This window comes from Mycteria americana, chromosome 4 (genome assembly GCF_035582795.1).
Source record: "Mycteria americana isolate JAX WOST 10 ecotype Jacksonville Zoo and Gardens chromosome 4, USCA_MyAme_1.0, whole genome shotgun sequence".
Taxonomy (NCBI): Eukaryota; Metazoa; Chordata; class Aves; order Ciconiiformes; family Ciconiidae; genus Mycteria; species Mycteria americana.
Genome location: NC_134368.1, coordinates 32,412,359 through 32,439,147, shown reverse-complemented (window position 1 = coordinate 32,439,147; position 26,789 = coordinate 32,412,359). Strand labels below are relative to the sequence as shown.

At 41.0% G+C, this 26,789-nt stretch overlaps 1 protein-coding gene across 1 annotated transcript; it reads right to left on the bottom strand.

Annotated features, from left to right (window-relative positions):
- Window positions 1–940: 940 nt before the first annotated feature.
- Window positions 941–25,701, bottom strand: CRACD (capping protein inhibiting regulator of actin dynamics). Its single transcript, XM_075500100.1, has 8 exons — window positions 25,567–25,701; window positions 15,896–16,060; window positions 13,292–13,360; window positions 11,813–11,995; window positions 6,965–10,115; window positions 5,309–5,499; window positions 4,048–4,213; window positions 941–1,101 (listed from the first exon to the last, which is right to left on the bottom strand). The coding sequence occupies exons 1-8, from the start codon at window positions 25,684–25,686 to the stop codon at window positions 941–943; spliced, it is 4,206 nt and encodes a 1,401-aa protein (XP_075356215.1). The 5' UTR covers window positions 25,687–25,701.
- Window positions 25,702–26,789: the final 1,088 nt, after the last annotated feature.

Below are 26,789 nucleotides of genomic sequence, written 5' to 3'. Positions count from 1 at the left end.
TCACTGACTTAGCTTTCAGTTCTCAGTTAACTTCAGTTCTGCAAGTCTCACTCCTGTGGAACTTACTGAGACTAATTCTACAGCTACATGAGCACAGGAATAGTTTTATTTACTTTAGTTCCATTTGGTTGATTTAAAGTTGTAATCTGCAATCACTGTCTCTGTGCATCTTAAATATGGCCAAGCACTAACAGTGATGCACTTAAATACTAGAAGAAACACTGACTCCCTGGCTTCTTTCTGAAAACGTTTTTACTTTTGTTTAAATAATGTTTTTTTGTTAAGTAGGATGAATTGTTTTCTTCCTAGGAAGAGTGAGGGAATATAGACATAGTGTATTAATCCTACGATGAAAGAAATTACCTCAGCATTTGGATGGTACCATCTTTCTACTCATCATTTGCACATGGAAAGATATCTCCCAAGTTCTTCATTAGGGAAGAAGCTTTCAAATACCAGGTAGAACTGAGAGTTCATACAGTTTAACACTTAAAAAAATTTAGGAATAAGAGAAGGGAACATGCATGTTGCCTTAATTTTCAACAATGGAGTGTTGAAAAAAGTTTCTGAGATCTCCACTTAAGTGTAGAGATCTAAAATTCCAGAACCGAATACTCACAGAATTTAAGGAGCTTCTGAACTGAAGTTCTGGCCCTTTTTATGGGCTTGAATCTCGCTAAAATTTACATCCAGTATCTGAGCATTCTTAAATGTTTGCAAGAGTCTGCCTCTGAACTTTTTGCTGTGACCTCATTTAGCTATTTATCAAAGCAATGGAATATATGACTTTAGTAGACTTTACAGTGAGCTAGAGCAAAATGGTAATCAGTTCAGTTTCCAGTCCTTCAGTACATGCATTTTCAGTTTTGTGATGTGTAAAAAGCTGAATAAATAAAAAGAAAGCAATTAATAGTCAGCAACAGAGATGTAATTTTACAGTTTACTTTATGATCTGTGGACAGTCACTCCAGGCTTTTGCTTTCCTCTTGGCTAATGCAAGCCAGGCTGGTTCTGTTGACACAGGGTTAGCATCAGGCGTAGAGAATCTCTTGGCCACCTCCTTTGCCAGTGGTGTTGATGGAACAGAATCTGAAATTTCCACTGTTTTTGATGGGGTGGGGAGGGGAAGAGAAAAAAACAATTAGTGGAACCCTGTACTTTGTGGCAGGATTCTAGAGATTTCACTTCTTTTCTGTGAAGATGTTCTGATGTAACACTTCATATTTATTTCCAACCCTTTTAGTTAAATCTTACTTTTTATTGAATTTGCAAAATAATCAAGTTAGGAGGAGCTCAGTTTCCTTTTTCAGAGGTGACTCCAAGTAATGTAACTCACAAAAACAGGGACAAAATTGTCAGTCTCTGTGAGATCCAGAGGAAACATTTCCAATTTGCCAGTTGTCTTCTTTACATAAACTATTTTAATTACATCTGTAATGTAGCAAACCAATGGGAAGTAAAGCTGGAATTTTTTTTTCTCTTTGGTAATGCTGCTGCTGAACATGTGTAACCCAACTGTATTCAGTAGGATTTAGATTGCCTCTTCAGATTAGAGTTCTTAAATAAGCAGAGAAGAAAGCGGTCCTATAGTTTTCTGCCTCAATTAACCACTCCCATGAGACTATCCTGAAGAAGAAATGAACCAGCTTTCTCCAATAGCTGTTTGTCATGTTTTCTTTAAAATAACAGCTGTTTCACCACAAAAATGTGTGGAATAAGCAACTGATTTCTAACAAGCAACTTTACAGAGCAGAACTGTGGAAGTGTGTTGTAGAAGTCAGGTGGGAAGACTGTTTAATTCTGAGACAGTGAATGCCCTTGAAGGCAGCCTGGATAGAAAGGAGTCCTATCTGAAGCCAATGGAGTAACTCTAAAAATCTTAATTACAAAATACTAATCCCCCCTTACATGTTTTTATTTTTTATGAGCCAAAAAGCTTTTTTTGTTAAATGTTCATATTCAGTCCAAATTGCTTTTAGTTGCATTTCATTTTCAGGTTTTGAATGTTTTAAAAAGCTTTAAAATGGCATGGATTGCAAAAATTGTTTATTTTTCTTTTTAGTGCATCTTTAATCATGGATTTTTAGCTATAAGTAAATGAACAGTAGTAGCAGCTATTTCTGTAGACAGACACTTTGAAAAGCTAATTATTTTAAAGGTTATGGTAATTTATGCTATTTTAAAGGTTACACCCTTTTATCAGTTCCTGTTGTACCAGACTCAAGTGCAAGTCTGAAATATACCAACTTCTTCAAGTTTTGGGTGTTTTTTTAATGTCCTTAGAGGAGGACTCAGCAAACTTTTATTTTAAACACTTTCTAGCCTAGTCTTCTGCCTTAAATGCTCTCCTAATTGTGGGAAACCCAAATCAGTGTCATCATCCATAATAAACAAATACTTGTATATAGTATATTTGTGTAGTTGATAACGGCTACCGGACTCCTAATGTAGCCAGTAATCACATGGAAATCCAGTCACTGTTTCCTTTAGGGCCAACACAGTTCTATGCTTTCACTTTAGGTAGCTCAAAATTGGTGGTTCCTCCTGAAACTCTCATTCTAGTGCAGACAGACTGACCAAGGATAATTGGGTTTTGGCCCTTCTTTGATCTAATTTGGCATCATCTATTGTGCTAGAGTTTGGTTTCTGCTAGAACTGACCGTGTGCAGCATAACGTCACACAACCGAATCTTTTGGGGTAGGGCTGCAGTAGAGCTCTGTTACAGGTTGACAGGAATGCTGTAAAGCTCCTCCAGCTGCCCACCTCCAGAGCCAGTCTGGACACTGGAAGCAGGCTAACAGGGAGCATGAAAGTTTTGGGCAACCTATGTGAGATCTTTGAATGGTTTGGGTTGGAAGGGACCTTAAAGATCATCTAGTCCAACCCAAGATGTTGCAAGTAAAGGTCTCAGGGATATCTGCACTGGCGTGCAGCTGCAGTGTGGACATGCAGCTGCTGAACCAACTGAATACAGGCATGCATGGGGCTTGTTCAGCTTGGAACAGTCTGTAACGCAGGAGTAGCACTGTTTTAGCCTTTACTATTACAGATCAGATAAATTAATTACCTCATTGCTTTCAATAGTTGCATTCTATAATTCTTGGCTTGGAGTGGTACCGAGTAGACTCAACTGATATGTGGATTTACTTTTAAAGAAGCCCACGCTATTTACTGTGCAACTTGTAAAAAGGTTTCTTCGACACCTGTCTGTACTATTCTACAAAACCTTTTGCCTAGGACTCATGTTGGCTAGAGAAATATTCAGCAAGTCTCTATTTCAACAATCACCTTACACCACCCCAAATATTATGCCCTTTGGGGAAGTATTTATTTTAATGTGCCTGCCTTTCGAATATGTAATTGTTTCAGCTTAACTGAAGTGACAGATAAAGTAGTAGGTTCTGGTTCCAACCTTCCATACGAAATACTTGACTGGGAGGGAGAAGTCCTAAATTCAAAGTGTCAGGCTACCTTCAACTGAATTGATTAGTTTTTGCATTTTTGAATGAAACGAGACTACTCATTCCAAATATTCTGGGGTGAGCATTTCTCCTTGGCAAACTGGGAGGTGTGGGAACACAATATGCTTCATTTCCTACTCAAATACACTTTGTAGAAGTTAAGTATCATTCCCCCTATGCCAACCCCCAACCTAAAGGCAAAACAGTACTGCAATTTCAATTTACAGTAGATCAAATCCCTCTAATGTGCATTAGTCATGTTCCAAAAATGCTGTTGGATATGGTTTGGGGAGACAGACTAATTTTTTTAACTTGAACTAGGGCAATTCTAAGGAAATGCAGTAGTGCAGCCTTGATAACCTAGAGGACCTGGTAAAAACCTGTTAAAATGGTGTACTTCCAGCATAATGGCCAGCACATGAGGCTGGAACAAGTTGTGTTGTTCCGTGCTGAAAGCAAATGCATTTGTAATTCTAGGGGTAATATATGAGGGGGAAAAAAATAGTTAATTCACCTTCTCATAAACATGCAATACCATTTCTGAAGTGCATTATTCCTAGAGTAAATCTGAATCTCTCACTGTACCTGTCACAGAAGTTGGAAGGGTGTTCGACTTTTTTAGCTGCTCCCTTCTTTCTAGTCTTGACACAGCGGTCTCAATTTTCTTCTCCCCTTCTTGAGGTGTAGATTTCTGCAGCGTGCTTGTTTTGCTGCTGCTGCTTTTATTATCTGATTGATTACTTACAGCAGCCTAGAACAGAGAAGGAAAACTGCTAAATGAGAAACAATGTGTCATGTAGTGGCTACAAGTAAGAGATGTCACACTTGATGCTTTCATTCATCACCTGTCATCTCCTTAACCTCCCTTTTCAGCAAAGACTCAAAACACTCTGATACTTCTAAAACTAACAGTTATTAAAGACTGTAAAAAAAAAAAAAAAAAACCACAAAGTTAAATTTGTCATGTTGTAATTTCAGTCAAAATATTGAACAGTTTGAGCCAGCCCTACCTGTTACATACAGTACTGAAACACAGTGTGCATCTGTGGGCAATGTCACACCCACTGCTGTTTTATTCTGCCAATTATCTATGTCTGTAATTATGTACGTGTCCATCAGAAATTTGGGTCTCATAACAACATCAAAATATACTTAGTTATCCACAAAATCTCCCTTTTTACCATCTGTGGTATCTATATACAGCATCACTGCTTGTGTAGCATCACTTCTGTACCGTAAGTAGAAGTGTTTTTCTTACTAATGGAAAACCATTGAGAGTAAATAGCTATTTAGAGAACAGGAAAGAAGTGATAATTGAATTCAGTGCCTGCTTTAGGCATTTGGATGTTTCACATGATGGTTCATTTCTTTCACTCATCTACATTTTATCCAAATAATACGTTACGATAAAAATAAATTCAAACTTACTAATACTCACCTATATTCACCTATAAATGAGTATTCCAGCTTTTATTCCCCAAGCATTAAGGCTTAACGTATTATTTACTCAAGCTTTGAAAGAACCATGTTACATACAATTTTTCTGTTCTATCACCTGCGCAGTGGTCATGCTTATGATTGCCATTAACTACCACCTGATACTCAGGCATCAGAGTTTACACTAAAATTGTCACACTATTGCACAGTATTTTCTCCTGGAGGTCTCGGTTTTGCAAAAGGGAGCTCCAGACTTTCAGACTACTTTTTACTCACTGTCATTTTAGCTTTTATGAAATCTTACAAACCAAACATTAAAAAAAAAATCCTTTTCACATGATAAAACTAGCTAACAGTTACAATTATGGTATCAGTATTTCTAATGGGCAGGTTTCTAAATATTGTTTACATTTTCTTTAGCCAGCTTCTCTGCTTGCTTCGCCTCTCTGGCTTGTCTCCTCTCTTCCCTCGTAGCTTGCTGCTCACGAAATCCCTTCTGCTTTTGCAGCGCTAATGTAATCCAAAGGGGTTGTGAAGTTTCAACTTTTTCCATCAATTTAGAGCCATCTAAAGAGTGCCTGCTCTGGAGGACTGGCTTTTCTGAAAGAAAACATGAAAAGAATTGGTTAAGTAATGCACATCTCTTGCCTCAAGCAAACTAGTACAACTTCTCTACCTTGTGAAAACTGGAGGTAAGCCCATTGAATGCCATGCCGTTCACAGACCTTTGTGGACTGCATGTCAAATCCTGAAACAGTTTTTATGCCTCAAGAATAAGACCTAATTCAACACACTCATGCACCTCTCCAAATTGATCCTTTTTTGTGAGAAAGCCTACCACAGACTCTTAGAGCTATAGCCTGATTTACTACGTATTTAAGTGAAAGTGATACATATACATTGATTGTTTACACCTCTGATGAAAGGGATCGAGCCACTACCTACTGCAGTTCCCTCATTTTCCAGCCATATTTCAGGGAAGAAGTCCAAACTTCAGCCAAATAAAGGGCACTGAAATTATGTACTCCTATAAATGCTGCCCCTCTTAAAAAATGTTGGGTTTTCTTTTAAATCGTCACTTGAGCATTTGACTTTCTGTACCTTGCATGAAACTGGGGCTAGCACCCCTTATAGAGCTGTGGGTGGCAGGGAGCAGCACTGGGGTGCAAAGGTGCTCCTGCAGAGCTCGGTGAGCACAGAAACCCTCAGCTGGCCCGGGCCCTGCTCTCCCAGGCCAGCAGCTGTGCCTCCAACTAGTTTCCATAAATCCTTATTTTAAAATGGAAGTGAAAGGAAAAAGTGTAAAAAATTGTAAAAAATAAGCATCGGTTCCACTGAGATACGGTTTTAGAAGTATCTTGATGCTTGCAAAGTTCAAGAATGGAAAAAAATTGGGGTTTCCCAATTAAATGCTGAATTCCTACCTTGTTCTTTTGAGCGTCCTTACACTGAAAGGGTAATTTTTCCTCTTGTACAGAATAGTATTTCAGGACACAGGGGCATTCAACCTTCCTCTGAAGAGCCACTATGGCTGCTGTAATCACTTCTACTACTGAAGAGTGCCTCTGAAATGCAGACTCCTGTGCCCAGCTATATTGGGGTAGATAGAGAATTTGCCTGGGATAGGCACTATAAGGGGACCTAGATCTTAATATTCTTTAAGCTAGATAATATTCCCCTAAAAAAATTGAAACAGTATAATGTAAATTATAAAAATTACTCCCTCTGATCTGATAACACCATTACACATGGAACACAGAGTCCATCCTCTGACTAACTAGGTAGCATCTCTACCAAGGAAAACACACACACACTTCAGTTACCTCCTTGAAATTAACTTTCTTAAGCAGGTCGCACTGGTCACACTGAGTTTGTGTGTTGCTGAATTAAATTGTGGGGATGGGAAGTCCCATTCATTCAGACAACCCTAAGCAAAGTAGTGGTACTCCACAAATAACATGCCAGGTAAAAATTCTAGCTTAAGACCAAATGTCTTCCCCTGGACCTCCAGTATCTTATTTTGGAAATGCAGACAATAGCTAAATGACTTTTGAAAAATACATACCTTTCTTCAATGGCTCAGGCTTTTTGTCATTTTTTTCTCTCCATGGAATACTTATAGATGGGAAAAATGACTTCTTTTCTCTGATTTCTTCCTCTTCATTTTTGTACTCATTGGATGGTATGGGGTGCGCTGCATTTGCTCTCTCTTCTTTTCTCCAGCCACCATCCGATTCAGCTTTAACCAACCTCTGCCCTAGCGTGTCAGCTAGGTTTGATCTGTTCATTTTAGAGAGAGGAGATGATGGTGGTGTCTGGCTGGTGGGCTTTGGAGCTAGAGCAGGTTTCTGAGGCACCAGTGACTTGCATGCTGGTTTCTCATGAGGGGGTAAAGCACTCTGGCCAGTGGCTGGTAGGACTACTGGTGTGCCTGCTGGTTGTGAAATCTCCACCACAGTAACTGAAGAGTCTTTTGAGTCTTTTAAAATACCGGGGACGTTCGCTCTCCCCATGCCAGGGGAGGTACTTTCTCGTGGAGCAGAAACAGAGGATTCTTTCTCACCTTCTGTTGTAACTAGTGGGTCAGGCACACCATCAAAACTATCTCCTGCACTGTATCTTTTCTTTTTCCTTTGCTCTGCCTGTTGATCATAATGGAAACGTAAAGAGTAGTTTGTCCTTCGTAACTTTATCCCAAAAGGAGAAATATTTTCTTCTCCATTTGGTGCTGGTTTATCTGCTTTTTTTGTGCTGTTATTCTGCTGATTTTCCAGGGCACTGGGAAGTTCTGCCTGGGGTAATTCTTTACCCGGAGAATGAGGAAAGCTTGGAACAAGGAAAGATGGAAGATCTTTTGCAAATTTACAGCCTTCTGTGTTGTCTGTCATTTCACTATGGGTTTCCATTTTCTCCTTAGCCTTTTCAGCTAAGTTATCCTTAAAAGTGGAAGCCACATCCTCTTTCAAATCAGCGGATGAGCCAGTGATTCTTCCTACAGCCACTGTTTCTTTGCCTTTTGCCGCACTTACATTCTCAGCATCTGAACAGTGTTTTGAAGCTTCTGAAAATTTCTGCCACGCTGGTGTTATCGAGAACTTTGCATTTGCAGAGAGGGTTTTCCTCAAGTTACCATGGGGAGCACCCCGTCCTCGGGGTGTCCAGTCATCACTGTGTCTGCAGACACTTACTCGGTCTCTCTCATTGTATTTGCTGTTTTCTGCATTCTTTAGGATCCTGGAGCGGATAGAAGCCCACTCAGCTAGTACGGCCTGGTTGTTCAATGTCTCTTGTGCATATTTCATTTTACTGCTGCTGGGCTTGGGCTCCTGGGTTTTTTTCTGGGCCTTCTCTGGTGAAGGAATATCCACATTTTTTCTCTCTTCCGTTAAGCCAAGTAACGATTTACAAGCTGTGTCCTTTATCTGGTTCAGGTTAACTGCTGTGCCGCACAGCTGTGCTCCAGTAACCAGAATAGCTGTATGGGGTACACACACAGATGACGGGAGTGTATGAGAGCCCTTGCTGGAAGCGGGCGGCCTGCAGTCTTTAATGGATGGAGAAGAGAGTCCTGCTCCTTTGATGGGCATGACTGGACTCAGGTTTACTTTCTGAAATATGATCTGTTTATCTCCAGAAGACACTTGAAATGTGAAGGGTCTGGATGCAGTTTGTCTTTCATCTACCTCTTGCCACCTAAGTTCTTCCCCTATTCGCTTTTGTTCCTGAGCCTCAACTTCTCTCTTCAGTTTCTGGGCTAGGACTTCTTCTGCTGTTTTATTCCCTTTTTCTGGCTCTTTGAGTTTTTGGCATCTTGATCCTTCTTGAAGCTTCTCCTCTACCGGATGCCTATCAGCCCCTCCAGAACACAACTGATCCTTGTCCTGTTGCTGTTCCAAGGATTTTTCTTGTTGGTTTTGCTGAAGATTTTGTCCTTCTGTGTCTACCATCTGCTCTTCCAGCTTGTTCCATTCTTGTTCATTTTGTTCCTTTTGCTGTTTCAGTTCATCTTGTTGCACACCCTCTGCACTTTCCATGTGCATTTGTTTTGTGAGCTTGTGTTTTTTATGCTCTTCCTGTTTCTTTTTCTTATCCATTACTTGCTGGGGTTGTTCCTTCTCTGTCTTTCCCCCTTTCTCCTTCAAATGCTGCCTTTGTTCCTCCTGTTTCTTCTGTTGTTTGAGGCTCTCAGCTTCTTTCTCCTGCTTCAGCTTTTTTTCAGCTTCTTGAAGCTCTTCTAGCTCTTGTCTCTGTTTTTCCTTTTTTTGTTCCTTGAGTTCTTTTTGTTCCTCCAGCCAATTTCTTTCTTCTTCCTCTTGACACTGTTTTTCAATCGCGTGTTGCCTTAATTCTTCCAGCTCTAGCTTCTTCTGTTCTTCCAGCTCTCGTCTCTGTTTCTCCTCCAGCTCCTTGCGCCTCTGCTCTTCCCATTCCTGATGCTTCTGCTCCTCTAGCTCTTGCCTCTTCTGCTCTTCCAACTCCTGACATCTCTGCTCTTCCTGTTCCTGGCACTTCTGCTCCTCCAGCTCTCGTCTCTGTTGCTCCTTCTCTTCCTGGAGCTTCTGCTTCTCCAGCTCTTGTCTCTGTTGCTCCTCCCGTTCCTTGCGCTTCTGCTCCTCCAGCTCTCGTCTATATTGCTCCTCCTGTTCCTGGAGCTTCTGCTTCTCCAGCTCTCGTCTATATTGCTCCTCCTGTTCCTGGAGCTTCTGCTTCTCCAGCTCTCGTCCCTGTTGCTCCTCCTGTTCCTGGTGTTTCTGCTCCTCCAGCTCTTGTCCCTGTTGCTCCTCCAACTCCTTGTGTCTCTGCTTATCCAGCTCTTGCCTCTTTTCAGCCTCCAGCAGTGTTCTCTCCTCTTTATGGCATGTTTGCTCTTCCATTTTCAAAGATGTCTGTCCTTCAAGGAGATACTGCCTCCTCTCTTCTTCACAACGCCTTCTCTCCTGCTCTTTTTGCATCTGCTCAAGTTCTTGGCACCTTTGTTCTTCCATTTCTCTTTGTTCTTCTGTTTCTACAATCTGCCTTATCCTTTCAGCCTCAAAGATCCCCCAGTGATCTTCAATTCTTTTCTCCTCTGCCAGTTGAAGCTGTTTCTGCTCATCTCTGTTCTGGATTAGCTTGTCTGCTATGATGTGTCCATTATAACCTGGGTATCTGTTCCCATACAGCTGCGTTTCTAGGTCCTCTGGCTCAAATTCTGTTATTGTTAAACTTTGTGATCCCTAAAATTGGGAGACAAGTTTGGAGTTACCGAATATTGCCTATTGGCTCATTATTCTTTACACTGAACAAACAATCAGTTGCAAATGCAAAACAACCTGTTTTTTTTTTTTAAACAATGATTTAGATCCAGAGCCAACACACCCACCCCAATTTATGGATCACATCATCATATATCCCATGCCTCTCACCTATTCGGACGATAGCCTTTAAAAGAAAGAAAACATCCCAACAGTGATAACAGTATAATGCTAAATATTGAATCACCATTTGGTGTACATGAGCTAATCCAGATTGAGACTTGCCATTTCCAATTTACAGAAGCCCAAGGAATAGAGCACAAGTTTCATATGCCTGTTCTACTACTTAGAACTCCATCCTTTAAGCATGAAATAATTAGCACCTGCCTAAGAGTATCGTTTTGCCAGTTCTTTCATGGCAAATCTAGCTGTTACTTGAAGAGACAGAAGCTGTTGCCTGCTGAGCTCTGCAACGAGAGAAAAGAGCTCTGCAATGCTAGCCAGTAAAGAACACTGCTCGGGGAAACACAATTTGGTTGCTTTTCACAAATGCTGAGCCAGGATATCTTCCTCCATTAGCTGTGCTGAGACTCTAGTTCTATTGCAGGAACCGTGGCACCATGCATGGACAGAGAACCTAGAGCTCCCCAGCAATACTGTACTCTACTGTACTGAGGCACGTACTGACTGCTGGTCCTCCGTGCTTGCCCCACAGCCCTGGCGTGTGGGTGGAACACCTGCAATAAACTGAATGCCGATCTTCTTCACAGCTTACTCCTTGTCTCTGTAGTGACATGGTCTGAAGATGAGCTGCACCTGCAGAGTGCTTCCCAGCACTTCCCTTGAGAAAACCAGCTCAGCTAATGCCCTGTCTAGCTATTATTTGTTGAGCCATCATTTGGCTCCAGCTAAACATTCTGTATAAACAAGAGGTTTAAATTTAATTTCTTCATTGCAAGAGTGATAAATGCAAGTGCAATGGTGCAGAAGAAAGGACAGTGGCCTCTCCTGAACCCTGTATTAGTTGAATAGCCTTGTGCCATTTACAAGCACTGGTAAGATGTCAGGATAAAAAACAAAATAGCCATGCAGTAAGTGTACAAAGTGAGGATTTGATAACTCACTCTAGCTGTAGCAAGAGCTGCGTTACTTAAGTCCTATTCTTTCTTATAAGACAGTGGTATTATCACTGTCAGAACCCATGCCAGTTTTAGAGAATCTATTCTTTTTCCCAACCAAATTTTGCAATATCTGATTGCCTATACCAGAGCAGCATTAACAGTGGCAGATATCCTTCAGACCTTTATGACCTAATTTTTTTACTAGAAAAACTAGAATCAGAAAGCTCTCCCAGTGTAAAATCCTAGTGGAAGTACCTCAGGTGTAAGTAGTATTTGTCTCAACTGGCCATATTAAAACTTCTTTGCATCTTCTCTCCAGTTTCACCTTTAGGTCTCTGTCTTATTTCAAGACAAAATGAAAGCAGCATGCATTTTGTTTTGCCCTGAAGACACAAGATCTGTCAAAGAAGCTTTCAATAGTTATCTCTAACAGTGTTCGTCACATCTTAAGACAGTCCTCTGTCTATAGCTACTCCTGGTGCACTCAGTTACAGTTATTTTGTACCAGGCTTCAAAAGCAACCCCCCTCCTCTTACTATTTGACCAGTGATTCAATACCTTTGTTAATCTCTTGTGCTTTCTTGACACCCTCTGCTTTTTTGGCTTCACTGACAGCTTGTGTTTAGCTGCACTGTTGTCTAGACGAGCAAGAGCCTGGGGAACTGCATCCAAATTGATTGTTTCAATTGTGCCAGAACAGGAAAATTGTCTTTTTGGCCGAGATGATTTGACTGGAGTGACCTGTTTGTATCACAAACACAAGAAGCTCTTATTAAGCTATTTGTTCCATTTAAATAAATAAATAAATAAATAAATAATACACACACACACAAGCCTTTGCAGGTTTGAATTCAAAGGAGTTATTAGAAAAGATTTCAAACTCTGTTTTTCCATTATACAAATCATGAACTTTGGACATGAAAGTTACAGCTATATTTACAGCTAATATTTTCCTATTTCCAGTACTACATGTTTTTATACTTTTCACTTAAAAATTACTTAGACCATTCTAACCGAAATTTTTTCACAATTTAGCTCCACTCAGAAGTTGTTGGGAATGGGAAGGGCAGAGTTTTAAGCAACATCAAACACTGGGACATTTTAAAGTTTGCTTACTGTGGAAAAAATATCTACATCTTTAAATAATTTAGATTCTACACTTTAGGCAAGAGCAAGTCAGATTGACTTATCTAAGCATCATGATAGAACAGCTACAGAGCTGTACTCTCTGCATGGAGATGACTGCAGTATTGGATCTCAGACTGGCACAGTGCCTGCTGAAAACCTTCCCTCCACAGTCATGTGGAGTTGTCCAAGCTAGCACCAAAGAACAGCAAAAAATAAAATAAGACAATACTGGCTTTGACTGATACTTTTTTCTCTTGCTCTTCAAATATTTGGGTTCAGAAAGTGCAAATACAAAGTGATTTTGTGAGACTCCTCTCATGAATAAATACAGTGGCACTGTATGTCTAGACGTGTAAGAGTGAGCCTGTAATCAGCCTCTCCCGTAAGTCACTGAGCTATCATCCTGAGACTGGTATTTGGCACAATCCAAGTGGAAAACGAAGACAGAAAAAAAAGAAGGGAGAAAACATCTTCTGTAGGGAAAGAAAATCACATACATTGTTTTCAAGACAGCTCTGTAATCTCCCAAAGTTAAACACATGCTAATTAGGGAACCAATTACTTAAAAGCTGATGCAACATTTTGCATACCCTTATTGAATTACATGTAGGCATAACAAAGTAGTAGAAATACTTATGAAAATTACGGCTCAATGATTAATACATCAAATGCAGGAATGCTGCAAGACTGGCAGAGACCGAGTTCTGCTGTTTCCTGCAATCAACTCTTACAGATTTCTCAATCCTAGTTATTGCTTACTTACTAGCCCCCAAACTGCGCAACATTCACAAAGTCTTGGATGATCGTGGAACAATGAAATGTGTATTAAAGCAAAAATTGACTGCCAGGCCACTAATAACTAAAATTAGAAATTAACTTGGTGCAAACCGAGTGTAAAAGTTTTGTTACCTTTTCTTCCACTTCATGTCCTGTTCCAGGCAAATTCATTGTTCTCAACAAATCTGGGGTGTCAGTGGACTAGAAAACAAGATTACCACAGCTAGATATTAAAATGCAAAGCATCTAATAAATATGGTTCAAAGGACTAGTGAAATCATGCATGTTAGAGTGGGATTTTTACCCTGTTCCCTGTCACTGCAGGACTCATGAATAAACAATTCTTGTTCCTAAATGCTATGAGTTTCTTTGCTGCTCCTTGAATCACTGCTGTCTATACAGAAACAGTTGCTGCTACCAGACACTACAAAAGGCAAAACACTCACGCTTCCTTAGCAAGATAACCAGGTTCCAAATCAAAAGAAAGAGCACAGCTTTGTAGGATTTCAATCAGCTCTTAATAACTTCATTTTCTCCTGGCCTACACCTAAGGAACAAAAATAGGAGCCTGATCAGGCACTACCTCTGCTGCAAAGAGTTTCAACTCCAGATTCTTGACGACCCCTCTTCTTACAAAGCCAACCGGCTGCCCCAGAGGAACCGGAGCCTATCAGTCACCAGGACTCCTTAGCTACCATCCCTCTCCTAGCCATCTCACAGGAGGGGATTTTTAAGGCACAGGGGTTGAAGCAGCATTCATCACACCCAGAAACATTGTTTTTAATCATTATATCACAGTATTACTTCATAACCTAATGAATGCTGGGATCCCCTTACACCAGGGGCACATGATTGTTAGTATAAAGACTAAAATACCAGCTTTACAAATAGAAGTTAAATGAAACGCAGAACTCTTGCCATCGATCCAAGTTACTCAGTTGGGAAAATCAAAAGTCACAAAGCAGCACAGGAAACCTGTTTGAAGTGGAGCAGTGCTATGTGGTCCTGGCCACCAGCTCCTGACAGAAGCTATCCCGTCCCCCCAGGACCTATGCAGATAAACATCCAGAGGAGTTACAAGGCCAACAGCAGAGACAGGAGCAGAAACCAGGCAAACTGCCGTGCACCAGAAATCTCTGATAAAGCAAGTAATGAGGAGGGCACAGTAAGAAAAGGAAAGTACCGAGTGCTCTGGCTGACCCTACGTATGTAGCATTGGTCTGATGGTGTCTGCAATCTCCTCTGAGTAGGGGTGTTTGCTCCTTCAGTACTTGGGAAAAGAACTATGCAAAGGGGCATTAATTTTGTTCTCAAAACATAATATTTAAAAGAATAGGTTGTGAGGATTTGATCTCTCCCTCCTTATTACACGAAGATACTCTAGTAGTTTTTTAGTGCTGGAATTATTTTCTCCTTCGAGCTGGAGGTCACTAGGTGACATTCAGGTCTCCTGCAGGACCCAGCAAGAAGGCTATCTGCAGAGAGCTCTGTGTTGGTATCAGAGTCTCGCCTAGTACCAGGACACACAGCCAAAACGTGTCCACAATCCCGCTGCACTTTTTGAGTGCGCAGGATGCTCTCAATTCACCTTAACTGATGGCTTCAAAAGGGAGTATTTGTGAAGCACAAGAAATACACCTTACTTCGACTGCATTTTTATCCTTGCAGACTGCAGAGGGAGAGGCGTGAGTGTGCAGGTCCTACCCAAATGCCTGGCTCCCTGACAGATCCGACCACAGCCACGAAGGAAGTGGTCACAGAGGAGCTATGTTGCCCCTTGAGACTGATGAAGAATTTGGGCCACCTCAGCCATAAATCTCCGTTCTGTGTGTTTGGCTGAATACATGCATGAGCTGCAGAGGACGCTTCCTGCCTTTGCCTTTCGCACAGCTAGCACCAGGGCTAGTGAACACGAGCTGAGGCCCATGCCCCGGTGTCCCTCCAGGATCTTACAGGCTGCATGCACATGGTGGGTTGGTTGCTGTGTGCCTTCCCCAAGAGTTCCCAGGCACAAAGTCAGCCTCCTCCGGGCAGGGAAGGATGTCCCTCTATCCCCGCGCTCCCTTCAGCCATTACAGCAACGCACAGAACCAGTCTCGCCTTAGAGGATTTCCAGAGATCTTCCATCACTCGTCCTGTTTCTTCACTGCCTGAACAAGCCCGTTCTGGACACCTGAATGCCTACAGTTCCCGGCATCAAAATCTTCATGGATAATTTGAATAATTATTTTAATTATACTGGACGTTTGGATTTAGGGAGCATTCTCAAAATGTTTCTCCCTTTTCTTTGCCTTCAGTTCCTGTCCACAAGAAATATGGATATTTGCCCCAAGACCCAGGATTTTACAGGTTTAAGCTCAGACCTCTCTCATTTTGGAATGATTTTCCTTTTGCCATTTGATGCTGTGCACAACTTTCCATGCTGGGAAGTCCATATATCAAGATGTTTTCTGTCTCGGAAAAATTTCCTGTCTTCTAGCTACACTGCGAGTGATGTCTGCATTGCTGGAAGTTCAGAGCAGACGTTCAAACCGGTAATTCTGTGGGACCCGGCTCAGGATGCCAAAAGCACACGCTTCTCACCAGTCCAAGAAGCACGAGCTGAGAGATCCCACCCACACAGAACAGCCCGCTGAGCTGAGCTACGCCTCCCTGGAGACATCTGCTACACCCCAGTGAACTTTACTGTTTTAATACCGCTATAATGCCATGAATACGTCGATTTAAAGTGCTTACTTTATTACCACTGTCTGAGATCGCTGTGTCCTGCTGAGTCTCAATCTCCATGGGGCTACTGAGCAACACATCCTCTTCCATGCTAGCGTTTGTCTCCCCCATTGTCCTCACAGAAACTGTCATTTGTGGAGGCTGCCCAAATTTTATATTCTTGGCCAACTGTTGCTGAAAAACAAGAAAAGAAGAAAAAGGTATTTATATTATGAGCAAAACAAGCCAAGGCTAGCACGCACCCCTTCTCCACGTGAAAGCTGCACAGAAACACTCAGGGCAACTTCTGACTCTGGACAAAAAGATCAACTTGAGGCTCACATTGCTGCAACACAGTGGCCACCCCCTCTTCTTTCTCCCTGCAAAGTGACCAAGATCAGGAATTTACTGCATGACTTCTGATTTTGGATGATCAACGCGAGTTCTCGTCAGCGTTGCCAACTTTTCAAACCTTACTGTGAATTTTGAAACATTCCTTCTCTTTTTTTAATCTATGTCCTAGATAAAGACTTTGTTCATACAAGCTAATTATGAAGCCTTACTGTTGCAAAGAAATAAGATCATGAGCCAAGTATACACTGAGAAGCTAAAACAGCCCCAAAAGGCAACCTTTTTCTTCTCCAGCCCCCAAACCCTGCATCTCATGCATCTGTAGTTCTTAAAGATATCCTTATTGTAAGGTTTAGTCATAAGTTTCAAATGTCAAGGGCTTGGCATAACCCTGCCTTAGAGGAGGCAAATTCTCAAAGCAAGGGAAACCCAGCTTCTTTTAGATGCTTGCTCTCATAGGAACAGCGCACAGACTCATGTCTGCTCACGCTCACAGGCACTGCCACATCACCGCTTTTGCACAAAGAAGTTTATGCAGGGGACATGCGGTAGATGAATGGATTAAAGGGCTTTCCCACCGTTTATTTTCCTTGTTGAAGTAATCTTCTCTCAAAGGTCCTCTGGTAGGGTGAATTAGAGAAATTACAGCCCTGACTACTGCAGAGACACATACCATACAGTCTTTGAAAGAGAACTTTTTGCAAAAGAATTAGAAGAAATTCTCTAGAAGAAGCAAATGGAGTAAGGAACATTTATTTTCTTCCTGAGATATTTCAGGGAATCATTCTCAGTTAGGAAGGAAGGAACCATGGACTAATTTTCCTGCTTTACTCTCTTTCAAGCACAGAAAATTCTCCAAAGGAGAACTCCCATTTCTGTCTTGTGTTACTATGATCATCTACAGCTCAGCAATACTCAATTCAGCTGTGCAGCTTCTATTCAGTGGGAATGTCAGGTGTACCCCTGACATGAGTTTGCCGCTGAGAACTGCAGAAGATTAGAGTAGATAGCATGTAAAACAAAGATGGGGTTTTTTTCCTATAGTACAGAATCAGTAGCATAGCTTAGGTGAGCAGTTGGCAAGGGAAGATATGCTTTAGTAGCAGCGGATGGACCTCTAAAAGGATTCAGGTCAGATCAATCTTGCTTGCCATCGCTACCCAGTGGACTAGACTTGTATACATTTTATTCATATTACCCCAAAACATTACCAGATTTCTGTATTGAACTATTAAGACAAAAAGTACATGCAGAGACTCCTCGTAATCAGGTTATTAAATTAGAATAGTTTTTCTCAGTCTCCTCATTGAGTTACACATCATTTATGCCCATGTGGATTTTGGCAGAAAGTAATGAAATTCAGCTAGTACATCATTTTGTCATAGTGGGCAGTTTTGAATGGCAGAGTTTCATTCCCGCCTAGATTACTGGCAGTGCACCCATAGTCTAAAGCTAAGGGTTTCACCAAGTCCTCCCAGGCTTTTGTGTTAGCAGTGCAATTCTCTGACTTGAAATTTTATATCCTTCCACTGCGTAAATGGGAGCTGGAGAGAGCAAACAGGTCTGTATTAGACAGTGTGAAGGCTGTAATTCTGCTCTGTTCCTGCAGGTACTCTGATGCTAGTGGAAAATTACTTCAGAACAGCTTCTTAATTTGATAACGTGTTTTCTAAGTTGAGGCTGCTCCCTTCTTCTTACAAAAGCCATATTCCTAGACAAATAGTTCTCCCAGGCAGAACTATGGCCTTTCTCATTGTCATCAAGGATGCTGAGGGCTCTGCTGGAAAAATGTGTATTTGTGTATATAAAAGTTTAAAATGTTATTTTCCTGATATTTCCAGGAAATAGAGTATCCTCAATATTTATGGACTGTACACAGGGTTTTTTAAAATGACTTCAAAGTTTTAAAAGTTTATTTACTCAGACTTGCATAAATTAGTTTGAATATTGAAAAAGAAACTCTAGTAGCCCTCACATTCCTTCCAGGTCAGAAGGCTCTTTTTCGGTATTATTTATTTACTGAAATTTTTTGAACAAATTTAGCTTAAAGGAACGGCACTTATAATTTTCCATTGGCCAATTTCTTTCGGTGCATTCTAATCTCCAAAGCTGATGCTGAATACCAAATGTCAAAATCTCAAGTAGCTTATTGTTACCACTGAGCAAATTTATTCTTATTGCTTTCAAAGAGCAATGTAAAACCTGCTGCTTGTTCTTTTTTAAGGTGTGCTTATACTGTAGCTACAATGCAATTATCCTCTCTCAAAAAAATTCATACAGATACATTCTCTACCTGGTCAATCATAAAACCCTAAAAATGCATCATGCCTGAAAAAAAGAAAAAACCTACAACTTTTACTTGGAAGAACACACACAGTCCAACCCAGAGATGGAGAGATACATCAATTTAAGCTGCAAGGCCATTGAGAAGAGGCCATATTCCCTGAAAAGGAGCATCCACTTTAAATTTCTCAAAAGTTTCAGTTAGACATACATTTCTGAACACAAACCTTTAAATCCTCTGTACTTGAGAATTCCCTGTGCTGGCAGCATGTGGATGACGGTTGCCTAAGGAGGATTATTTGCAACTCCGGTCATTAGAAGTTGCAGGCATGACATTTTGTTCTTCTACCATTGCACAGTCATGCACAGGGTGTTTAAATACCCATTTGGAATTCTCCATAGACGCTTATTGGTCTCAGTTAAATAAACCTGTTCTCTTTTGGTTTGTGCAAGAAGGCTTGTAATTTAGCAGCCAGAAATCACTGTCCTGCTCCAAAATCCAGCTGTCAGCTAGAAGCAGAAGGAAAGAGATGAAGGTTTCCTGCCTGCACCTTCCACTTCCAGCTTTATCAACTCCAATGGGATTTCCCAGTGCCTCAGTTTGCAGCAGTGGACAGGTATTTCCACAGGACTTGCAAACCATTCTCAGCACCAAAACAGCGTGGCTACCACATACGACAGTTATACCATGAAACAGCGGCTAGAGGGACCACACACACAGGGGAACTTCAGGATGGGATCATCAGGCTGTGCTCCACACTAGGTTTACCTCATCCCCAGTTTTTTTTCTATGAGATTCAAGAGGTGCATGAGAGTTTGCCTATTCACACCCAACCCGGGTGGCTACTGGTGCGGTGCCATTCAGCGTGAGGTGAGGGGCAGGGCTGCACATCTAAGAAAGGCAAAGAAATACTGGGAATTCAGAAAAAAAAAAAAAGTTTGCACTCATCCAGTTTTTAAAATCTTCCTCAGTAACTGGACCATGACACAGGCTCACTTTTATTTAATGCAAAATAATTTGCTAAAATGTGATACTATTTAACTAACATCTTTACACTAACTTACCGTTAATAACTTCAGAAATAAAACTCCCAAGTTAAATTGCTCTGCATTGGTTGGCACCTACAGCAAATTAAAAAGCTTAGACTTTCAAAGCACTCTTTGTGTTTGCATAGGAAATGCCACAGAACAAACTTTCCATATTAACCGGCAGAGAGCCCAGATCGGGCTGTACATCTCCTCTTTCACTCCAGTTTGGCTCCTCTTCTGTGTACATGCCTGCTTGCCTGCATGTTGGATTCAGCCCCCTGAAACCACATCATTCTTATGGCTCTGTGCCTGGAGTGAATCCAAAACCGGATCCGCTGAGCTGCTTACTCTGTTCAGTTAAAAATCGTTAAAACAGAGTGTACTATTTCAGCTGATTCCATTCAAACAAGTCTTACAAGAAATGCTGGTCATATTTTGCCTTCAACTCAAATACCTATTTTTCATGCCTGTTTGCAATGTCCAGATGTATAAATAAATTAAATTATGTTTTCTAGTTATATATAATAGTGAAATAATGGCTTAATCAATAATACTTGTCCTAAGAAGAGCCATACTGTTGAAATTCCACTTGGTCCTATACAGGCTCTCACAGTGACCCAAAAATCAAATGCCTTGGGAATATGTAAGAACAGGGTGAGCCCGTACTGAGATTTTCCTTGTAAACATTCCAATGATTTGTGGCATCTGAGGACTTTTGGAGTCAATAGCCAGTTGGGAACTTTTCTTTTATGAATTTGTTTTATTGCTCTTTGAACTTTTATGAATATTTCACGAATAACAGTGCTGTATGACAATGAATTCTACAGTCCAACTATGCAAAATGAAATATTTGTTTTGGTTTGAAAGTGTTACTAATCTCAACTGATGCTCATGTGTTCTCATGCTGTGAAAGACTGAATAATTGTTCTCTATTCATTTTCTCAATTCCACTCATGATTTCATGCATCTCTATCATAATCTCTCTCTTATCATTTATTTTCTAGGCTGAAATGACAGTTTACCTAATTGTTCTTTCTATGGAAGTGAGTCCACTTCTTTATCCAAACAGGAAAATCTGCAGCATATCTAAACAAGCAAGACACCCCACATAAGCAATTGTGGGTTTTTTTAATCAAAGAGAGAGAATAAACTGGAAATCATCATGTATGAAGTTATATTGGTATAGCTGGAGGCTTTACAAAGTAAACTAGATGTAAAATTAACATGTAAACCTACTGAAAAGGAGGAAAGTAAGAAGTATTACCACAGGTGTTTCGGATATAAGATGCAGGGAGGGAAGTAGTCCACTCTCCATTGCTGGAGCAGCATGTGGTTGGGGCATTACACTTCAAGAAAGATTTTGGGAGAGTCCAAAATAGAAGAATGGTGAAGAAGCAAACTGAATCTCTATATGGATCTCTATATGGATCTCTATATGGATCTCTAGAGATAACGTATTTGCAGCAAATCCAGATGCAAATGAAGATTTCGGTATACAGTGGCAATGGACCACTTACAGATGCTCACGTGTTAAGAGCAAGACTTTCTGGAGAAGCCTGAAGATAGTTACAGGATCTGTGGCATTGGTCACCTGAGTCTCTCCTTGCAGAGTACCAAAAGCAAAGCAAATGTGAGTAAGGAAAATGGAAGCTCATTTCCAGGACTTAATATGATCATAGGAAAAAGGGGGTCTGCCCCAGAAATGCTAGAATGATTAAGAAAAAATGATAAATTCAGTTTATAAAGTGAAAACAATTGTCAAATGTGAAGAAAACAATTAGGCTGCAGTGGCACTAGAAAATATTGGCAACAAAGAAATGAATTGTAAGAAATACAAAGCTGGGCAATCATGCAGTGAAAATTCACTCCCAATTCAATAAAATGCAGAGCATCAAGTTAAAAGAGAATAGCTTTGAGGTTTAGCAAATGACTTTGTAGCCTTGTTGAGATCTGGGCAATATCAAACAGAAACGACAATGGGGATGGCGGGTAGAATACAGATGTGCAACGCACAGTAGGGGAAGGACTGGCTTGAGCATTAGCTAAGATACGTTAATGACTAAAAGAAATGGGATCCAAAACTGAACAGCCATTAGGTCTGACAGGAAGAAAATGACTGGGGACATTCATGGTTACAAAGCCAGGGAAATGTGAATTTAAAAAGTGGTCCTTCAGAATTTGACCAAGAAGTCTGGATTCCCAAGACATGTTTTATCATAATTAATACCTGTGTAATAAATGGGTGTTTTACAAATTTACAGAGCAGAGGGTTTGTTTGTTTTAAACCAGGTGGCCGCATGAAACAAAAAAGATGTAGCCCAGTAGTTCCTAAATGCAATAAGCCATATACCATGGCCTACCTTTAATATTTCTTGTAGCTGACTGCCACAGCCTCATGCATGCCAGATGACCCGAGATACTTTCAGTGAAGGCAAGAGGTGGAGAACAAGCTGTCCTCCTGCCTCCAGCAGCAGCAGCAGTGCCACACCACGGGATTGTCACAGCAAAAGGGAGATCATGACTTAGACACATCAAGGCGCTAACGCTCAAAACAAGTTTCCATTTTACTTGCTACAGTTTTTGTGGGTCTGAAACAAAAACCCTCTTCTGTTCCTTTGCTGGCCATTTCTGGCAAATATCAGCAGTAGGAAGAAGAGTCATAGCTGCAAAATGTGAGGAAGTGGATCTAACACGCTTTGCTGCAAGAAAAAACCCCACTAACTTATGAAAGGGAAGGATGTAAAAACAAGCTCCCAGAGTTTCTTTTAGGTTTGTTCTGACACACTGCTAGATTTAGATTCTAAACATTCCTTGTGTCTCATCCACGGTCCTGTATGAGAAGTAAAGCACCCAGTCCCAAGAAACTAAATGAGTTCAGCATTAAGAGTACCAGTGCCTGGGTACCATCTCTTTGTGGGAGCAGGTTCAGGCTGGCTTTCTGGGTCTTAAAAACCCTTTCTGGGTCTCACTGGGTCTTAAAAACTAGGTAAAGATAAATCTCAGCAGATCCAAAGGACAAGGAAAAGACTGCTTTTACAACAGCAGATGGCTTGAGCCAATACAAAATAACTTCAGGGTACACAAAGGCTATTGGAGGTTAACAAGAAGTCAGACATTTCTCACCCTGACTTCTAGCACACACTAAACCTTTGAACATGACCAAATCCATTTGTAGAAAGCCCGATAAGATGAATGCTACCAATCTGAAAATCAATAAAAAGAAATGAGAGCTATTCCAGAACGAACTAATTTACCTTGCACACATAATCAGAAAGAGAGAATTCCTACAATAAGATGCTGAACCAGTGCGTACGCTGGCCAGCTGCCCAGACTGCTACAGAGTTTCGCACCATTACACAACATTTTTTTGTGGGTTCATCAACACTCCAAAGTCAGCAGAAATGAAAGGCGAGAAGGGGGAGACACTTTGGTCGTCAGCAGAATGAGATCCAGCACCATCAGTATTAAACGGCTTGCATTTCTGTTCTGATTTCAAAACCCTTTTCACCATGCTATCAGTTGGGCTTGTAAGCACGGTGCCTCTTCCAAAAAAGATTTAAGTTTTCCAGGAATGTTCACAGTACCACTCCCCAAAAAATCCTGAAACAGGTTCAAATCTGCAGAGCTTTTGATCTCCGTCTGGAATACAGCACGTTCAGAGCCAGCACAGGGCACTGAATCCTGGCAACACTTCTTTACTGAGGAGCATCTTGGCGGGCAAATGGAAACTGGAAATGCCGTGCTTCCACCGTGACACACAAGCCTGGGCAAAACCACAGTAATGCTGGTGGCATAGCAATGACTTTACTGGGAGCTGGCCAGTCAGAATTGGTTTTAAGGAGTGGAGTGCTCTTCAGAAGAGATGACTGTCTCCTCTTGTTCCACCACTTGAAGGAATACAGACATTCCCTGTGGGAGCAAGCTTGCAGAAAGGGACTTCAAAGTAGATACAAGCTTCTGATAACTGGAGACCGAGTATCAGTGTTTTCTGTGACTGCAAAATCACGCAGCAAACACAGTCTCCTTTTAGAATACTACAGCAGAAAAATAGGATGGGGTATGGACTGCATAAAACCGTCAGACAGGAATGATAGTCCAAATAACTGGTCAGACTTGGGAGTCAACATTAAGGTCAACCTAAAAACGTGCAATGAGATTTTGGCATGATTTTGTCCTAAAACTCAGGGAACAGTTGCATGAATCATGGCTAGGGAAATGGGGACAGTTATGTGCTGGGCAGCAGGTTTTGCAGATACAAGAGGTGGCCCCTGGGCTTGTTATAAGGAGCCTTTCCGTGGGGATATGAAAAAAATCCATGGACATTTAGATGAATATATAACTTCTGTGTAAATATGTAAATAGTTAAAAGTGTAATTTACAATCTATTATGCACTTGCTTTCTGATTGAATGGGTTGCTCCGGCTATCACCATCATCAGTAGACTGGGAAAAGCTGAATCGGGGGTGTTGTTACAGGCTGGGTTGCAGCTATATTAAAATGATAAAAATCAACTACTGTCCTCCAATTTTAAATAAAAAGGTAAGTATACTTTTGACATCAAGCAGCTGAAACAACACTCCCCCTTAAAATACATGCAAGTAACCACATCAAAAAAAGGCTCATACAAAGCAAGAGCATATCACTGGCTATTTATTTTGTGACTTTCAAGGGTGATTATTTTTGCTTTAATTTTCTTGAGTTACTATTTACTTAGTGAAGATGGTTGTTAACAACTGCAGTAACTGTACTTTTATCATGTCTCTGAGTTTAGTGAAGGCAATAATTTTCATTGGAAATTTTAAGGTGAGTTTGGAAATGGGAGAAGCCACTCCTACAAAGAGAAAAGGTATTCACAGAAAAGCTAATGTACTGAAGCCAACACAAGAGATCTAACACACAGGGAGGGCACCGCTCCCTGCAGAAGTCAGAGAGCTTTGTATCCAAAGGACACTCAAGCATTCTGCAAGACAGGTCCAACTAATGGTTTCTAGCCTGGAAAGTAGCATGCATTGAATCTACCTGACCCAGGGAAATTTAAGCTGAAAAAACAGCATAGAGAAATTGGAGCTGTTCTAGAGTGGTGTTGACTTCAAAGTTCATCCACAGTCAGCACAGCCAATGCCGTCCAGGTGCTCTGTCTGCTGACAGCACCGTGCAGGAAGAAAGAACAATTTCATCCTGAACGTCGGGTCTGTCTACTTGCGTGATCTCTCACTCACCAGAAAAGACGGACCGCGGGTAGACTTTGGAGGTAAAAGAAATCAAGGGTATTTTACTAGTCAGCTACAGGGTAACAGCACCTACACAGCATTAAAGATTTATCAACATTTTGGCAGGACATGTCAGCATCCTGAGCAATAAACTGAAACGTGCTTCTGAAGGACAGCTCTTTCAAGGCCTAGATAGGCATGGAGCTGGGAATTTTACAGATGTGCAAGAAGCAAAGCAAAAAAATTAGTTAGAGCAGTAATGGGACAGAGTTCTGGAAAAGAAGAGAAAGCAGGTCATGTAAAGCTCTTTAGAAGCAAATACCCGAATGTGGTTTTTATGTTGTTACTTATGTGCTGTTTGCTTTGGAGAGATAAACATATGCACCTTTCATGAGAACTATTGAAAGGACAGGGAGAAAAAGGAGAAAAAAAAAATGTAATATGAATAAAAGCATAATTAACTCAGCTTTGCAAAGAAGTCTTACTCTGCATGCCATTCCCTGCCACCAACACCATCCTCATTTTTTCACTCAGTACCACATCTGTAGGTGTCAGGCATATAGATCAGGATATGCCAAAACCATTAGTTCAATTCCAATGAGTTCCACAAGATGCAGACATTTCTGCAGATTTGCTTGCAGCATCACTGCCGTACCTTTCAAGACCAAAACCTAGATCTTCTGCAGATTATCCGAACTATTTACATGGCTTTTGGCCAGACAACTTACATGGCTGAGAAACTGCAACTCACCTTTATCCACATTTAACACATTCTGGAGACCATTTTCCATCACATTTTACACATTTTTCCCACTTACAATTTCTTACCTGAAGAGTTTTGACTTTTCCTAAAACGTTCTCCTGTGACATTGCTTGGATGGCCTGTTCACTCTCTGTTCTCCCATCAGGTATAAAAATACTGTCATGGGAAAAAGCGCGACTGCCCATAGAATAATGGGAGGACCTGGGAAAAAACAGTTAAAAAGTAAATAAGCACAGCAATTAATTTATGAGAGTGACCCTTCATATCATAGGTGCCCTGCTGTATAGATTTCCCCCCCGCCTTGCCTTCTACATAAAAGCTTTGAACATTCTCAGAAGAGAGGTATCCAAACATTTTCTGTTATCAAAAGTTTAATGGAGGTACACGGTTCCTTCACATACAGTTTTCGTCCTTGGAAAGACATGAGTGGGGTGTTTTTAATAGGCATGTTGAGAAGGTCAATCGATTTTCCTTAGAAGTTTCAAATCTAAATGTTACTTTTAGGATACAGGGTGGATGATGATGCTGCATACGTTACCACACCGCATCTTTAAGAAAGCCTGCATTTGTGCTTAGTCCCAATGCTTGGGACCTGCTGTCATTCTTAGTCAAAGAAAGACAGCAGGTCCCAAGCAAAGGTAGCACTATAATACAAAAAGAGCTCATACACTCTAGTAACCTACTTTTGAAGAGCTACCTCGTTTCGCTGATTATTTCGCTGTTCCTATCACCATGAGTATGATCACACTGACAATAAAATGTTATCGTCAAACCCTCAAATTGATACGAAGCTTATTACACCATCCCGTGTGGGTTTGATTAGCCACAAACAGTGAGAGATGCCCGTGTGTCACTGTTAAACGAGGTACCGATGCCAAGGAGGAGAGCGCGTCACAAACAACCTACTTACATGGCTGCTCTAAATCCATGGGCAAAGGGATTAAACAAAAAGTGGTTTGATTTACTGGGGATTTTAAAGGCTCATCAAGAAAACTGAGAATTAAAAAGAAAGGTTTGCAGGTTGTTACTTTGGGGGTTGGGGGGAATTATGGGGGAAAATGTTTGAGTTTGAAAGTTATGTTTAGTCTCGCCTAGAATATTTTACGGTGAGTGGAAAGCCAGTAAACTACAAACATGACAAAAGCCACAGTAGAAGAAAATTGAATTGAAACGTCTCCTTTTAATGACCAATTGGCAACCCTGTGGAACCCATTTACAGCTCCAGTAACACACAATCTGGAGAAAAAAAATAGGTACTTTTTATACCGATCTAACTAACACAACCTTC

Coding starts and splice junctions, on each gene's coding strand:
- CRACD (XM_075500100.1), bottom strand. CDS start 25,686: ATGGGCAGTCGCGCTTTTTCCCATGACAGTATTTTTATACCTGATGGG. Junction 13,361..15,895: donor TCTCAGACAGTGGTAATAAA/GTAAGCACTTTA, acceptor CTTGTTTTCTAG/TCCACTGACACCCCAGATTT. Junction 10,116..11,812: donor AGCACAAGAGATTAACAAAG/GTATTGAATCAC, acceptor TCCCAATTTTAG/GGATCACAAAGTTTAACAAT.